The sequence below is a fragment of the Pundamilia nyererei genome, unplaced genomic scaffold (genome assembly GCF_000239375.1).
Source record: "Pundamilia nyererei isolate P.nyererei 1_Seehausen unplaced genomic scaffold, PunNye1.0 scaffold00043, whole genome shotgun sequence".
In the NCBI taxonomy this organism is placed as follows: Eukaryota; Metazoa; Chordata; class Actinopteri; order Cichliformes; family Cichlidae; genus Pundamilia; species Pundamilia nyererei.
Window position 1 is genome coordinate 3,262,615 of NW_005187444.1, and position 18,004 is coordinate 3,280,618.

General features: G+C 41.2%; 1 protein-coding gene across 1 annotated transcript; it reads right to left on the reverse strand.

Moving 5' to 3' along the window:
• Window positions 1-2: 2 nt before the first annotated feature.
• slc6a15 (solute carrier family 6 member 15) lies at window positions 3-17,286 on the reverse strand. The gene is made up of 12 exons (XM_005731547.1): window positions 17,131-17,286; window positions 15,194-15,675; window positions 11,201-11,358; window positions 10,791-10,917; window positions 10,494-10,675; window positions 6,243-6,353; window positions 4,506-4,747; window positions 4,110-4,311; window positions 3,099-3,291; window positions 2,261-2,420; window positions 1,719-1,881; window positions 3-1,253 (listed from the first exon to the last, which is right to left on the reverse strand). The coding sequence occupies exons 2-12, from the start codon at window positions 15,492-15,494 to the stop codon at window positions 873-875; spliced, it is 2,220 nt and encodes a 739-aa protein (XP_005731604.1). The 5' UTR covers window positions 15,495-15,675; window positions 17,131-17,286; the 3' UTR covers window positions 3-872.
• Between the last annotated feature and the right edge of the window lie 718 nt (window positions 17,287-18,004).

An 18,004-nucleotide genomic window follows, 5' to 3' on the forward strand; every position in this document is an offset into this window, starting at 1 on the left:
GGTCATGTTTAAGCTTTAATCAGAGGGAAAAGACATTAAATTGAAGCTTTTTGATGGAAAAGAAAATATTTACAGAGTAAAAAAACAAAGATGGGTTAAAGAATTAGAGTACTTCTGAACCTTAAAAACACTGTTTTGATATCCAAACTAACAAGATAAATATATTTAAAATATTTATATTATATTTACAGAATACTTTAAATATACAACGGCCATCGTGTATTCTATAAACAAATATAAATAACTTAGGCACACTTTTCTTGCAGACAATCAAGGGAGTGGCTTTCAAAGGCCATCCTTTCGACCCAAACTCGTGCCAAGAAAAACTAATCTCGCGACATTACTTCATCATTGACACTGCAGCTAAGCTTGGTACTTTCTGACCACCTCTTACATCTCTCACCTGAACTGGCTGACTCTTGGAGATTCGTATTCAAGCAGGCCTCTTTGGCTCTCCAAAAAGAAAGGGAGCAAAGACTGGAGGGAAATGGAGATGAGTTTGGGAAGCACACAAGCAAATCGGTGAAGGATTCGACAAGGATGGTGTTTATTCCTAGACCTTCTTCTAAGGGATACAGTTGTACTAGTGCAGTTTCACAGACATGAAATGAGCCTGGCCTCAGACTAACGTTTTCCCCATGGAGATTTTTTTAGGTTCTTTTAGTACAGAATTAGACTTAGTTCAAAACTCTGAAACTGGCAGATAAGGTTCAGAGACAACAAATAAGAGAGCAGTTACAATATATACAAAGAAAATACGGTACAAGAGAAATGTACAGCGACAATACAGCTAACTAAACGCACGCAGAGAGTTGAGGGGGGAGAAGTGGCCCCCCGTTATGGCTGCGGAAGGGCATACTATCACTGTCAGTCTATAAGTCTGACTCAGGCATATCTGGCATGTCAGCCATCAGGTAACCGATACCATAACGGCCATTAGGTGCGGTGTCCACATCAGTGCCGCCGCTGCCGCTCTGCTTGCGGTAGATGCTGTTGCCAGGCATCGGCGAGGGAGCCTCGCTGGGAGACTTTCCATGAATAAGGCTAGTGTCGTCGTCTTCCTCTGGCCGGGCGGTCTCCTTGATGATGCGGCCTTTCTTGTAAGAAACAGTGGAAAGGCCACTCGTGTTCTCACTGATGATGTTGAAGTAGCGTAGGCCAAAGACCACGGGCACAGGCAGGATGGCCATCACCACCAGAGAGATGCAGACCACAATGCCCCACGGAGGGAAGCGCAAGGTTTTCTCTATGGCCTGGAGGGCAAACACAAGAAAAGCAACGAGTTATAGTGAAAGGAGTTAGCAGAAGAAGTAATGTAAGTAATGTGATACTAGATTGGTAGAATATATACTTTTTTAGACAATCAATACTCTATTAACATAATTTTTAATAGAAGGCTATTTTTCTAACTAAAGCAATAATACTTGTGGATGCACTTTGTCTAGTATGACCTGTGCTCCACTTTATAGCAGTTTCAAGCTAATAGCACTGGTGCTTGAAGGTCTATGTGGCAGACATGTATCCTGTTGATTTTCCTCAGATTAAAGGATATCTAAACCTCTGTTTATCAGCCAAAAAGCCTGGCTCGTTTTCTACTTTCTTGCCATTTCTTTGAACTCTTGAATTTGCTTTTTACTCGTTCCAGGTTTACTATTTAGGAAAACTTCCACCCACATTGATCCCTGATTTCAGAAGCCCAGCCGGAGACATTAACTCACCTCTTCCTGGATCCAGGCACTATAGCTGGGCGGCGTCATTATCAGCTGAATGAAGCTGGAGCACAGGAGGACCATTAGCAGGATGGGTGTGATGTACTTCCACATGTAATAGTAGAAACGGTACGGCATAAAGCCCAGCATGTCCTTCAAGTCTTCAAAGAATCTGAAAACAGAGCAAAGCAGCAGGAGGTGAGATCAGATGAAGAATTCACAATAGTTTCCTGTTTTCGCTTTATACACCGGATGGCTTTATATATGTGGTTCTTATTTTTGCCATTAAAGTTGCATTCAAACAATTATGTTTAAAACAAAAAAGTGTCCCAAAAATAGACAATGTGGAAGTTATGTAAGGAACAAGTACAGTCTGTAGCCCTGTAGGTAGGTAGTCTTTGTTACAGCCATTTGCCTTAGGCAGAAAAAAATACATTAAGAAAAAACTGTAAATTAATGGCTTAAAGAGCCATTAAAAAGCTTTTTTCTGCATAAGCAGTAAGTGAGTAAATATTAAGGAAACATGGAGATGATGTATATTGTGAACTTACTTATCGATCCCATAGAACCAGGCGATCGCAACATTTTCCAGTATGACCACTATGAGCAGAGGCAAAGTAGCCGAGTAGTCATCAAACATGGTCACAAAGTAGTTCCCTGAGCGCTGAACAAAGAGGAGACCGATGGAGAAGGCCAACACGCAACATCCCACTGCAGGAGAGATCGCAGGTAGTTCGTCACTGTGCATACTGACATACATTAAAGGTCTCAAATGAAAGCTCCATAAATATTACATGTGTGATGGAGCTTAAACTCAATACTGTCATCATTCCCCAGTTTACAAGAAGAGTTTGGAGTGGAGTATATATAAGTGGAACGGGATCCATTCTAAGCTATCTGACTCAAAAAGACCGGCTCAGCAACCTACATCTTTTCACTGAGAGCGTGATAGCCACTTTGCCACCATGTGTTATTAATCGAATTTGTGTTTTTACATTATTACTTATCTCTCTGAAACTATATTTTTGAGGGTGTAGCTTGGTTTTGGGTAAAGTCAAACTCATTTAGCTTTAAATAGCAGCTCTTCTCTCGTAGAAAGAAAACATAAAGCATTATAAAATCAATGTGTTTTTAATGGCAATGGTTTATTTGGGACAGTTGTAACTCAAAGCTATAGTCAGCCACAGTCTGCTTCCTACAAGATGTACGTCTGAGTAAAACAAGTCTGCACGGGTCTTCTGCAATCGTCTTCCATCCACTTTTGCAAGACTGAATTACTGCCTCCATTTATCCTTCATACACAGCATGTCTAAACATTTCCTTTTACAGAGCTGGACTGATTTAAATATGGTCATTAGGATAAAACACAGGTCATGTGATCTTTCTAACCTGTAAGAAACTCCTTTCGGACTTTGAATGTGTCTATCAGCGGGGTGAGGATACCCTCAATGGTGCCAAACATGCTGCCGAGGCCGAGGTTAACCAGCATTAGGAAGAACATGACGGACCAGAAGGGTGAGGCTGGGAAGTGGGTCATGGCCTCTGTAAAGGCAATGAAAGCCAAGCCTGTGCCTTGTACTGCCTGTCAGGGAGAAAAGAAGGAAAGGTTAAAACACAGCGCCAAAGTCCTAGCTAGCTAGTGTAGCACTAGCTACTTTTAGAGGCCTCGTTGCTTTGAATTTGTTCTTTTTGTTGTCTTTAATGAAGACTAAACATCGCCCTCTGACAGACTGCCAACCTGACCAGAGTTGCCAGAAATATGTGCTTTTCTTTTACAGTAGGTGATCCAAAAGTTAGCACAATCCTGGTTTCCACGAGGTCCAACAAAAATCTAAGGGGGCTTTTCCATTAGGTTTTGGAATACTGTAGGTATAAGGTCCATGGTGAAAAAAAATAATACCAATGTTTTCAGCAAGATAACTTTCCCAAAGTGTTGCCACTTTTATGAATTCTGGAGTCCAAGTATACTTACCAGAAGTACTTCGATCATTCCCTATTTCAATCCCTTTTTCCAGTCTTTACACATATTCCACATATGTAAAAGACATCTAACTCTTTGTCTTCTGCAACCCTTACCCTCCTTGCCTTGTCAATTCTCGAGTCTTTGGATGTTGTCTTGGTTTAACTGCTAATAGTCTATACCTGATAAGGTGTGGGTAAAGGCAAGTTTGAGGTTGGCTTGGGAAGAATACCACTTGCTCTGTTTGCAGCCGTTAGCTTAAATTATTTACTTATGTAATTTCAAATAAACCCATCTTTCTGAACACTCACAAAGTGGGTAACACTTGACAAGAAAGAAAATAAACATCTTCAATAAAATGTTATAGACTTTTAAAATAACATACGGCCACGTGGAATGACTTGAATACGGAGTCATTTACAACTTTTATCCCCATGTACCTTATTCAGCTCGTCTTCGATGCTGCAGGCTTCCAGTCCCAGTGACTCGAACTTATCCTGCTTAACCCCTTTGATGTGATCTATCATCTTATGGTAGTCCTCACCACTGACTTGATTAACCTGAGTAAGGTTCATGTGGTGGGGAATAAGGTTTTGCTCAAGGATGCCGCTCCCCAACAATGTTAAAATCTTGTTGGTGTTCCTAAAAAAAAAAGAAAAAAGTTGCTGATTGTTAAATTCTCAAGAGATTTAAACGGTGGTCAAAAAGCTAAACATCAATCATCCTTGAACAATCTTCAGAAATACCACATTCAAAGACTGAAGTATGAAAAAGTATTGTCTGAAACAAGTGGACCAATGGACTCGTTGCTGTTGGTGTTAGAGTCTTATACTCACATTGCAACACATTTGCTGTTCATGATATTGGCTTTGAAGCCCAACACGGCAAACACCACCAGGGTGGCCAGCACAGAAGTGAAGAAATTGATAAAAGACACCAAGACGGCATCAAAGTGGCAGTTGTTGTCGCGCTTGTTGTAGCTGGAGAAGGCAATGACGCCACCGAACCCGAGACCCAGCGCGAAAAAGACCTGCGTGGCTGCCTCACGCCAGACCTTGGCCTCCAGCATGATCTCCAACTGAAAACGAACAGATTTGAATTAAGTCTTAGCTCTAAACACCTATTACAATATAAATGGATGTGCAATGACATCCCCACTGTAACGTCACAAAATATACCAAATGATGAAGCTTCAATCAAGCATTTGCAATAACTGGCAATGATAGCTGACATGTTGTCAAAGTAAATGAAAGATTAATGTAGTTCTTAGTCATATATTTGTGATTTCTGTAAAAACCTGATTGTACTGCTTTCTTGTGGAAATGATATATATTGGTGAAAGAAATGTTCAGTCATTTTGGCAATTTTTCTGGGAGGAGAACAGACTGATGAGTGTCATAAAACACCACATCACTGTCATCTACCATAAGTTATGTTTTAAAGTTTTCAACTCTGCTGATAGGCTGGAGACCATCTCAGCTGAGACCAGGTAATCCTTGGAGAGGTTGCCGGTCTATTGAAGGGCTAACCATTCACATCAACAGCTGCAGCCAATTTGGAATAACCAATTAACCAAACATGCACCTCGTTGCACCTGGAGAGAACCTATGTAACCATAACGACACAATCTCTGCACAGAAAGCCAGCCGATTCAAACGCAACAGCTTCTCGCTGACAGCCAACAGTGTTTGTTTTATTAATTGCATAATATTCCTTTTACATATTTATTCATGAGCACATGTATCAGGTACATGAAAGATGGTGGCAGAACGCAAGTGTCAGCGACGAGGCGAGAAGACATGCAACACAGACATGCACTGCTGCCAGTGTCTGCACTTGGATGGTTACGTAAAAACTCAGTAACTCCTGTTTCCATGGTGACATTCATCTGCAGCCTGACATGCCATTGGCCAGTTGCTGCTGAGGAGCCAGCCTATCACAGTGCGGAGTTCTTTTTGAGTTCAGACACAGTTTAATTCAACAGCGATTTCAAGAGTGAATAAACAGAAGCAGAAATAAGGGCATTCTGACCTGAGCACTATTCAACTCATGTCTAAGTATAAAGCCAGTACTATCATCTAAATGGATTAAAGTATGAAAGTACTCATGATGCGAACAATCCTCTACAGTCCTGTTCAGTATTATATGGTTCTATCATACGATCCATTAAAGGAGACCTATTATATTTTTCCTTATTTTCTGTCATATTCATGTGAAAAAAAATGTACTACATACAAACACTGTGTTTCAAACTTCTTTTCTACTTCTTTTTCTGTTTGCTGTCAGAAGTCAAACGACTACTGAAGTCAAGGAACACAAATAAGGAGCATTTAATATTTAAACACCATTGTGTTAGTGAAGAAGCTAATGTTGTTAATAAGAACATTTGTGATGTGTGAAAAGGTGATTTTGTAGTATAAAGTAAAATACTTTCATTCTGAAGTGTAGTATTAAAGGGAAAATTAGCTCGAAATGATGTATTTTTAAATATATGATACTTTAATTATACAGCATCATCAATTCCAAACATCATAATATCAAAAAGGTAATCCTACACTTGAGAGGATCTTTACCTTGGGTGTGAACATGTGACGGATCCCATCCATGGAGCCCTTCAGGAGGAGCGACCGAACCAGGAAGCAAACCAGCACAACGTACGGGAAGAGGGAGCTGAAGTACATCACCTGCAAGCAAACGCAAGTGTTTTCCACATCACACAGGGCACGTATCTTTGGAAAAACTGTCGAACAAATTAAAATGAGTAAACAAATGCAGCGTGATCTCACTGCCTGACTTTCTATGCGGTGCTGATCGTGGTCGTTTGACAGGAACATCAAACTGTTCAGAAAAGAGAGTGAAGATCTGCTGAGAGCTGATAATAAGTAAAAACATGTTTTTCTTCTATTGCTGTACTTTCTTTAAAATCGAATTTATTCAAGCATTCAAAGCAGGGACCAAACATCTCGTGAAGAATTTCGGTTTGCAGCTGAGGGATGTAGTCTGAACATTTATTATTTTATGTGATCGTGGCATCACATCACACTAATTTGTGGGTGGGCTTAAGTGCCCTTCCCCCTCAAACCTACATATCATTAACCGGATAGACAAGTTGGCGCTTAAAGACTATAAACGGGATGAAACCCTGAGCCAGATAGTTTACAGATCCTGTAGGGTGTGGGTGCAGACACCGGGAGATAGAGTCATGAGCACAGTCAGTGATTCAGAGACATTACTATCTAGGTCCTTCCCCTTTATAGCCAGCCTGCCTTCCAGCTAACTTTCTTCTGATTGGCTGTCTTCTGCCTGACATCATAAACAGCCGACGACAGAAGAAACTTCCCAGAAATGGGCACCAGAGAAGTCTGGAAGGTTTCACGGGAATTACAGATAAACCGATCTCCTTATTTAAAATATTGGCCATTTTTACCATGACGTTTCATGACTGTAGCGGTGTATATATAAGATAAAAATATGGAACAGCATAGTAGGTCCTCTTTAATCAAGGTCTCTGGCATTTAATGAATTTCTCCTCAAGCTTTAATTTTAAAATAGTAAAAAAACAAAAAACAAACAAGAAGCAAGTTTTGTGTTTTAAATAGATTTTATAGCCAATCATTTAGTACGAGGTATAGCCTCCTCTGCAGATGCAAGCTGTTGCCCATCTGCACATGGACCACACGCGGCTGCATCTGTTGTTGAAGAATTGCTGACCATTCCTGGATCAGCCTGCTGCTACGCAACGGTCATTGGTTGTGGATTTCACTAATAAACACATCGACCCAGCACGTCCCACGCATGCTCAGTTGGAGACATATTGGGACAAAAACACTGGTCAAGGAAGTCTGGATATGCTCTTGATTCAGAAAGGCCTGTGGTGCTCTGGCAGTGTGGAGGCTGAAACTGCCAGAGGGACAGACACTGCCACGAGAAGTGCAAAAGTACAGGTTGGAGGACCTCATCTCGGTGTCTCTGTCGACTCACATTTTTACCATGAACGATCAGATCAGAGATGGTGCTCTCATGGACACGCAGGACTGTAGCAACAGTGCGTGCCACGATTGCTCGGTCAACTTCAGTCAATTGCACCATGGTGACACTGATGATAATGTCATGCATATATTGGAGGTGGGGGTGGGAGTGGGTGGGGTAGGGGGTGGAATGTGTTCTGCCACTGAAAAAAACCAGTGAAAAGAAATGGAAAACTACCCACAGAAGATGTTTGGGTTTTCTAAGAGATTAAGATAATGTACTGAGAGATGGATTTAAAACTAAGATTGAAAATGTATTTCACAAAATATGAACTTCTTGTTTATTTAACTCTCTATTTATTTTTTGAGTAGTATATTTATTAAATATACAGGACGTCCCTGTAGAATATGTAAAGACCACAAATGTTTACCTTCCTTCATTTTTAAAGCACGGACACAACGTTTTTTTTGTGATATGATACGTTTCAAATTTCAGGAGAACCCAAATAGAATTTAAAGCAACATATATAATCAAATATATTTATACATTTATTGAGTTAAATGTTTCTCAAGTGAAGAACCCTTACATAAAGTCAATGTGATAAGCTGAGTTCATTTCTTCAGTTGGTTTCTCCTCTTTTTCAGCTGTAACTCTTTTTAGCACTTTGCTGAACTGAAATGCAGCCTTGGTCGTCACAAAGCCAAGCAGGCTGCTCCTTTGTAACCTCAGTCTTATGGTCTTTGAAAAGGGGAGTTTTTCTCTGAAGGCTCATGTATTGTTACAGATAGAAGGTTCTTCTTGCGAAGGTTAAGTTCTGGGAACTTCACTGTTCTCTACATGAACTGACAAATTTCTCTGACGTCATTACAAGAAAGCCTGACTGTAAAGTAATAAAGTAATTTTTTTAAACAAGGTTTATCAGTAATCTTAACATTTAACATTTAAAACGTGACACATAAGTTGCCATAAAAGTATAAGAAAACAAAAGCTTTCAAAGTTCTGTTATTTTATCAGTTCAAGTCTATCTTTTATCATCTCTTTTTTTCACCACGCTCTTGACAATCAAGTCAAGCCAAAAGAGTGTGTATAACCATGGTAACCAAAGGTTTAGATCCCTTTCATGCCCACCCACACACACACACACACACACACACACACACACACACACACACACAAATGGGGCAGAGACGCAGATTGTGGCAGGGATATTCCTCGGACAAGTCTTTTGTGTGAACATTGGCAGAGAGGGCATTAATATTCTTTTGTATCATGTGCCGCTGATTAAACTTCAAAGACACTTAGCTGGCTCCTCGGAGGGAAAGTTTGTGCACAGTCTCTGTGCTGGACAACTAAAAAGGGCCTTTCAGACGCAGCTGGTGGTTGTAGGACAGCCATCTGGCTCAAACTGTACAACTAACTGACAGCTTGGGTGGCCCTGATTACCTCCAAAAATGAGTATTTATGTGTTTCTTTCTGTAATTTATTTTATTTCATTGATAACAGTATAAGGGTCTGACTGTTTTGTGCTAATGCATAAATCCCCTCCGATGACGCAGCACTAGTGAAACACTGATTGTATTTATAGGTGAGAATTCTTGCCAGGCAGCAGGGTGTGGCAGACAGCAGAAAAGAGACCAGCGTTGCAAATCACCGCCGACAGCAGTCCAAGATTAAAGGACTTCTGCTGGACACGGCATCCATCTTGTTTTGTGCGTCTCTGCTGGGGGGAATGCAAAGCCAAGCATGCAGTAGACTGCTGCTACTCGCTGGGATAAGACTTGGGGGGACCTGAGAACAATGGCTCTCATTTGCTAACAGTGCGTAAGCACAAATGTGAGCGCAAACTGCAAGCACGAACGTTTCACACACAAACCAGCAATTTACCAATATTTTCATACCTGAGTTTGTTTGTAGTCCTTATCTTTATCTGATTTGATTATATTTTAAATGAACTCATCTTTAATTAAAAATTGCTTGCTAGATCCCATCACTTATAGTCTAATAAGATACAGTAAGACTGTAATCAGAATACTCTAAATGAGCCGCTGGGTTTGCCAAAGTCTTTTTGCTGCCTGCAGATGTTGGTGAATGAAGGTGAGATTGCAGCACTTAATAAAAGTGCTGTAAAACCAAAAACAATGACCTAAAAGAGGCTCAAAAGCCCAATAAGACTGCAGAGCGTGATAAGAAAGTCTGAGGTTGAGTCAACTTAATAGGTCTTCACTAAAAGGCCTTACTCCACTACATAAAAAAATATCGTTCACATCTACCGTATTAATTTTGACCCTACACCCAGTTTATAACTCGCACAACATCAAAGCTCGTTCTGGGACTATTTGTACAGCACAGTTAGCAGAGGCTTGACTCTGACCCCAAGAGTACACCAGCTAATACTTGTCATATGATAGTGAAAGTGTGGAATGATAACGATCACCTGTTAAAATAAAGCAAGGAGCAAGCAAATGACAACCTTTATCCAGGGGCTAATCCATGCTGGTCACGCTACTGTCAGCTTTGTTACACTAAGCTAAAGTCAGCTAAGCCAGAAATCCTACAAAAGATCACATGGGCTCTGAAAATCATATTTCAGGCTGTATCATTAGAAAAATTTGTCAAGGCACATTACTGCGGTCAGTGCCTGTTGAAGAGAGCTAATTGTGTGTGAAAATACTTTCCAAAACATTCTGCAAGCACAATCCTTTTGTTTCGCTTACTATTCTCCATTTTCCACAGTGCAAGAGTCCTAGCAGGTGCTGATTTCTTCCTGTTTTGTTCCATCTGTCTCTTCTTCTCTCTTATTTTCTACTGGTATCTTTTCTCCCTATCTTAAATTAACTGTTTTAAATTATGCGTACCTTCCCAGAAGACTGGATTCCCTTGATCATGGCAAGGCAAACCATGGACCAGGCAATCAGCAGACACACGGTCATCTTCCAATTCAGCCCTCCGCTCTCAGAGATGCTGTCAGAGATGTCCAGGGCCTCGCGGTACCAGTAGTAGGTGGTTGCTGAGCTTTTCTCACACTCTGGCACCACATCTATGGACAAAAAACATAGCGCTCATCATGGACGTATTTACTGAAGATCATTTCCAAGCGGCACAAAGACCTTAAGAAGCCTGCCGAATACTGCCGTTACTAAATTGCGTCTTACATGTACTGGTCTTGTTCTTCACGAGGGGGCACTCGTGCCATGGCAGAGGTTGCTGGAAGGACTGGGAGAAGTAGAAGAGACTCCAGCTGATGATGACATTGTAGTAGAGAGCCACAAAGAAGCACACCTACAGGCGAGAGAACAAAGTCAACTTCAGACACACAACTGAAATCATAAACAGTGTGAAACACAACATTTAGCCACAAAATAGAGGCTAAATTAGTAAAGACTCCCCACCCCACAATTTTCCTTTTCTTCAAATTATTGTCACTCCATATTTTTCCCTACCTGCAGTGACTTAACAGCTCAGTGTGAGAATCAATACAACCAACAGTATGCTAATATACCACCATACTGTTTATACACAATGTTTTAACCATGTTCAGACAGGACCCCTGTGTCTCACTCACCACACAGCTGGCAAAGCCAATCCCCCCCAGCCGAGGGCTGATGTAGTTCCACACACCGATGCTGCCCCTACGGATTCGCTGTCCCACCGCAAGCTCCAGGAAGAACAGCGGAATCCCAATCAATATGAGCAGGATGAGATAGGGCACCAGATATGCTCCTGCCAATCAAAACAATATGAAGAGCAGGTTAAATGAAGGATGCAAAAAGAAGAGTAAACTGTCAAATCACATAACAGTGAGGCACTAACATTTGAGTTCCTGAAAGCAGTTAACAAACATGTGGTGACAACACTTAAACATCAGCTTTTTAAAATCTTACCCTTTGCCCCATTCTGGCTAGAAAATCACACCAACAGACAGCTGTTTTCTAAACTTTAACTATACAACAACATAACATCTCCCTGATGGTGACACATTCACCTAAACAGCAAATTAAACACACAATCAGATCCAAACGACTACACACACGTGCTGCCTTGATGGGCTTCTACCTAACAGGGTCCTATGGAGCGTACAATAATGCAATCAAATCATTATGGAAACCAGAAAAGATACTGAAGTCTAAGATTACCTAAATTACAGTGGCAAATATAGCATTTCTCTCTAGAATTAAGGTTTCTGGGTGAATAACCAACATTAACTGGTGTAATAGTGTGGTACGGTAAAATACAGGATGCCGCATCTCCTGTGAGCACCGAGACTGCCAAGCGCACAACAACTTCAGGACAAAAAGAGAACCCAAAGCTAGATTTTGGAAATAATGAGCCGTTTTATTTTCCTGAGAGGAAACGGAAAGGAACTGTGCTCCTGTGGGGTTGTTTCGCTTTTTCGCACGTGAAATGAAACTTCCTGTTTGCCCTCAACCACTGATATATATTAAAATCCAATTGCATCATTTCCAGGGTGCAACTAAAGCAACGAAGAAGAAGAGAAAAGCCCCCTCCGTGACATGGTACCAATCATAAGTCTGAGCCACATCAAACGTAAACACTGGTGAGTCGGCGTAGTGTGAGGCTTGCTGTGAGTCATTGACAACAGCGCCGCACCGCAATGGGTTTATTATTTTAAAAACTGGTTTCATCTCTTTTGCAACAGAGCTCATTGTTTTATCTGGTAGAACATTCATTCACATCCTTTCCTGAGTCCTCCCTTAATGGGAGTGGTCACACACGAGAAATAAATATGTGTGTGTTTCTATGCTTTTTACACATGTGTGTGTGTACAACATACTTAGTAATTTCTATTAATATAATATCTAATTCTGCTACAGAATACGCAGTTTATTTTGGGCTTTGACAACATCAAAACCCTCCCTCTGGTCTCCATTGTCTTTTAAGAACTTCAACAGTCTCCCTGGGATATTCAGACACTTTGATGGCACTTTGAGAAAGCAAACAGCCCAACAAGAGTACAGCTTTTGTTTTTTCCTTCTTTAAAAACGTTTCACAGTCCTCCTCAGTCCCAGCAGTAAGTGAAATGAAATATCTGGTTTAGCCAGTTATCAGACACGCAGCAATTCACTTCCTGTTCGGTACCAAGAGATATGGATTACTTCCATTATTACACACTACTAGAAATACCTAACAATCTATCCACCACTAAATCTGTTTGACTTGATTTATGATTTACTAGAGCTAAAAGGCAAAACACAAGCTGACTACATGCATTTTCCCTGCTTGTATATATAAGCCTAACACTGGGCTTTAAAGTGTTCCTGGAACATTGTGTACATGATCTCCAAAGGGAAGGTGAGAAATGAAAACAGACTGCAAAAGTCATAAAGACACACAGAATTGCTATACAAAGGTTTAGAACTTACCTGTTTACATTTAATAGAGGCTTATATTTATGCTTTTATGAGTTAGCTGTCTGTTTTTAGTGACAGGTAGGTACCATCTCATTTGCTAATGGTCAGTTAGCGTCACCTAAGCTAATTCAACTCTGGATTTCTGCTCAGCTAATTCTACCAACAGTCTGTAGACACAGAAATCAAATGGCACCTTACCTTTCTAAACAAAATGATTTGTTTATTAGCACTAATTAGCAGATACATAAAAATATAGTCTCTGAATGTACCTTGCTAACCAAACTTGCTAGCGTTAGCTGCTAAGTTAGCACTCCACCTACTAATCAAATTATGATTAGTTCTGGCTCAAAAAACAAGATGGTGATAGCTGTTCTATTTTATAATACACATTTGGTTGGTGCAGAACATAAAAGAAAAAATGTTGTCTTCTAAATTTGATGTTCAGAGCTAAAAGAGAAACCTGAATCCTAAAACTGTCTGCTGATGAGCAAAAGACCCTTTCCTTTACTAAAGCTTCTGCTCCCACGTCGGTTCAAAACTCACTCACTGGTCCTCCCAGACATAACAATATAACACACACGCACGCACACACACCGGTTTCAGCCCCCATTTTAATCTAATTACAGTGGAACACAGCAGGGTGACCAGAGCCGTTTAAAACAGACCTGAAAGCATGACAGTCTGTGAGAGGTGGTAATTTTTCTGAACGTCCCTGAGCACACATGCACACTATCTCATGCCAATTATATACACACTTCTAAGAACATGATTCAAGGTGGTATTCTATACCAATAAAGAGCCGGGCCTCTTTTTCTGAAGACGTGTCACTACAGTGGAGTATTTCAGACTCCACTGTAGTGACACGTCTTCATCAACCACACATTTCTCAAAGATTCTGCATCTACTGACCTCCCCCTAAACCACCTACCTGTGAGTCAGAAGTGGGAGCGACTTAAGGAATTAATATTCAAATTTTCCTTTTAATAAACTGCAGAAAACTTACATTTCCCCCTCTTTTTTAAACCTGGAGTTGTGTATAGTGTTGGGCACAAACCCCAGTCTCCCAGGTTAAAGTCCTGGGTTTGACCTGTGCAAAACGCTTTCTTTCTACTCAGAGAGTGGATGTCATTACTCTTTAACTCTACATGCACTCACAAGTTATCATAGTCCCTAACAAGCAAGCAATTATGAGGTGTTTTTCACATAATAGCACATTAATAACTAATGTACTTTGCCTAACACATGATTTTTTATTAACTTATATATTAATAGCCATTTATGATCATGATGAGGATTACTTTTCCTAGTTTGGGGAAATGTTGTTTGCCCCGAGTCTACACAGATCATTCAGATCTTCAGTGTAGTAATAAACCTGGACAGAGTTTCTATCCTGTCTGGCCAACCTGTTTATTTAATCAGCTTTCCAGAGACACTCAGTAGCTTTACATAATCTCCATGCAACACCTTATCAGGACACACACACATACACACGTTAGACTAGAGACACAACAATTGTCTGCGAGGAGTCAATCAAGTAGAGCAGACCGCATTGTAGGAAACGTGGTTATCATAAACTATAATCCGAAGCATCACGCTCTTCTTAGAATTATTTCCTGTATGTTGAAAGCAGTGTCAGAGGTTCTGTGTTTGGTTATTTGCTCTTGTATGTTCTATGAAATCACAGACGTAACAAGGCAGTCGCATTAACATTCTGTCTGTGGTGAAGCTCACAGCCGAGTCTAGTTTTGATGGACACATCATGGGACTCTGCACCCACATGGTAAACACAGAGTACAACACGTTCACTGTAAAATGGTAATTTCATGAAGTCATGACGCCCTTTAAAGCTCATTCGGAGTGTCTGCAAAGAAACAAAAGCTAAAAGTGGAAGGTGATACTTCTGGTTTCTCAGCAAGGATGAACAAAAAAACAACCAAATCAAACACGTCTTCTTTAACTATTTTTTATCCTCTGTAAAAACATGCACATGTAGATGCTAGACTTGGCTTCTACCCAAGAATATCACATCCCGGATCTACGATCACTTTTAATTAACACGGAAAACACGGAACTCCTTTTGTCCCCTTGTGTCTTGGCCTTTGTTCCTTTTGTTATCATGCTTAACATGGTGCTACCCATCAGTTATACGCTCTTACTATGTGTGTGTGATGCTAGCTGATACTCACCCCCCCCATTCTTCTGACACAGGTAGGGGAATCTCCAGACGTTGCCCAGGCCTACAGAGAAGCCAACCTGGGCCAGGATGTACTGGAGCTTGCTGTTCCAGGCCGGTCGTTCCTCCTCCTCGGCATCTGACCCTCCTTCCTCCACGTCGCACTCTTTCCCTTCGCCTTCATGGTTGTTGACGATCAGCGAGCTCTTCTTGAAGGAATCATCACAGGCGTCCTCGTTGGAAAGCAGATCTCTGACAGACTCCGTGACATCGTCGTCAAGCTCTCTCTTGACGGCCTTGCTGTTTTTGGGCATTTGATAAAGCAAACAAGGGCGAAAGGGTGGAACGTCTTCTTGGCTGGAGGGCTGGTGGGACAGAGCCGGCGTGTGAAAAGAACTCTGCGCAACGGCACAAGTTTGAAAGTATTCTGGGTTCAACGGCCAGCGGGCTTTGACAAAGTTTGTAGAGGTTTATTTCCTCATTATCACCATATATCTGCGGGGGAGAGATAGGAACACAGCAAAGGGTAAACAGCCAATGAAAGTGAAAACCTGTCTTTATTTTTTACATAGTGTCAGGTACTTATTTCCTTCCTAAAATGCGAAAATAACTTTGACAAGAGATGACCAGAAATGAACTTACTAAACTAACTAAACCCAAAGGTAAACCTTTATTTGGTTTACCTTTGGGTGATTTGATTTCAGTTTGACTCCATTTATATATTTCACACGAAATAAACTACTTTTTTAACCTTACTCCTTATCCCTCAGCATCTTACTCGAATTTACACTGTAGAGAGAATTACTTCTCCATCTGAGGGATGCTGATTTATTCCTCACATGGATATCACATGACTGGAAAGGGCACCGAAATCAGTGAATGGGATTTTATTCTCAGTGCTTGTTCTGGACCAAAAAAATGGGCCTGGAGCATTTAGCTGGTTGAGCACGCTACCTAGGACAGTGACACACTGGGATACAGAGGCTATCCCGTTTCAAGACCCCTGAATAATTGAACAGGCAAAGCGATTTGCATACAAACCCAAACATTCCCTCCTTTTACCTGATGGGGAAAGCCCTCAAATATAAAAACATATGAACTCCCCAAATTACACTTTTCTCTCCTATAAAAGAGCTTCATCACGGTGCATTAACATTTAATGACGCTTAGTACCGGCAGCACTGGAAGAGAATCAAGGGTGTGCCGACCACCTAAAGGCTGATTAAGGTGCGCAGCATCCTTGACTCCTAAATGTGAGCATCCTTTCAGGGAGGCTTCACATCAAGCTCAAATCCATCCTCGAACATTTTCATTTAAACTGTCAGAGGCGCAAAAAATATCCCCAGCACGACGAGGGGCGTTGCGACCACGAAGCACTGCGTGTCTCCCGCCTTTCACCACACAGAGGATTAAGAGATTAATAGATTTCTTTCAGTGCTTCCAGATTAGCCTGGTTTGAATGAGGCAAAGGCCATCGTTTCATAATGCAGTGAGCACAACGCGGCGTCCAAAAACGAGCAACGATGCTGCGCAAGCCTCGCCTCTGTTCATATTAATCGTTTAATAGCAGAGCACTTATTACAAATATTAAACATATGAGTGCGTCTAGAAGGAGAATGACTCATTCTGTGGTATCTTTTTTTTGTATGCACATGGCTCGGCCTGTTGGGTTAACATGACACACCAAAGCGGATGAAGCAATAGATTAAAAAATAGAAGACAATTTATTATCAACCCAACCGGTGTCACTAGTGCCATGTGGCGTTGTCCTCGTTAATTCATTTCCTCCCTCCCGCTCACAGCCGTCATGTCATCGCTGAGGAGTGTTTCATCATTCATCGGTCATCCACATCAGGGTACCTCAATCCACCCTATACTCTCAATGTATCACGCCTTGCCTTTACCATCAGCCTGTTTATCCCTGCTGGAGATGCCGAGGATGGTACTCACCTTCGCGGAATAGCAATCTTCTGAAATGACTCGTCTCAAGGAATGAAATTGTGAGAGCACATGCACGGGGAAGACATTATCACCAGTTTGTATCTCAGCCGGTGTGTAGAGCGGCGCTTCGGTCTCCTGCGCTTCACTTGTCTGGCTCACACAGTAGAGCGCCGCTCAGAAAGGAAAGGAGGGGGGCGGAATGGGCGGGGGGTTTCTCCGCCTCCAACTCACTCGTGACCGTCAGTAGGCAACTCTTTATTTACTTAATATTTAACTTTATATAGCTTATATCACATATCTATGTCACACTACACGCCACGCATGCTTACACCGTTCCTATTTAGTTGAAATAAGCATATTTGTACCCTCTTCCTCCCCCCCCCCCCGTTTGCCACTTGGTACACTCCACTACTACTAATCCGGCAGAAAGGGGCTGGCTTAAGGACAAAAAAGCAATGTGCCTCTGTTTATAAACGCGGATTTTCTCTGACTGGATATGTATTTGGATCGTACATGTATTTTTTTATTTTTTGCAATTTATTTAAAAAAAAATACAGACTGAATTTAGGGGGCATGGCGTGCAGATAGCAAGGTTTCTGGTTCAAGGTCGTCGTTTTGAGCGACATCCACCATTCGACCTCCCAGAGCGGTGCGATGAAATTTACATACATCCTCGACGAGAGAGAAATCAGACAGAAATATTGTTTTGTCATGCTTTTTATTTAAGATATATTTAGATAATACCATTATGTCAGCAAACTAAATGAATGAAAACAATGAATATTATATTACAGGGAGTAACACCTGCCGTCATGGGTCCAGTTAGGTCTACAGTAAATGTATGCCAAGGTGTAATATGGATCAGAGATTCGTTATATATTTA

Coding starts and splice junctions, on each gene's coding strand:
- slc6a15 (XM_005731547.1), bottom strand. CDS start 15,494: ATGCCCAAAAACAGCAAGGCCGTCAAGAGAGAGCTTGACGACGATGTC. Junction 10,676..10,790: donor GAAGAACAAGACCAGTACAT/GTAAGACGCAAT, acceptor TTTTGTCCATAG/ATGTGGTGCCAGAGTGTGAG. Junction 3,292..4,109: donor TCGAAGACGAGCTGAATAAG/GTACATGGGGAT, acceptor TCTCCCTGACAG/GCAGTACAAGGCACAGGCTT.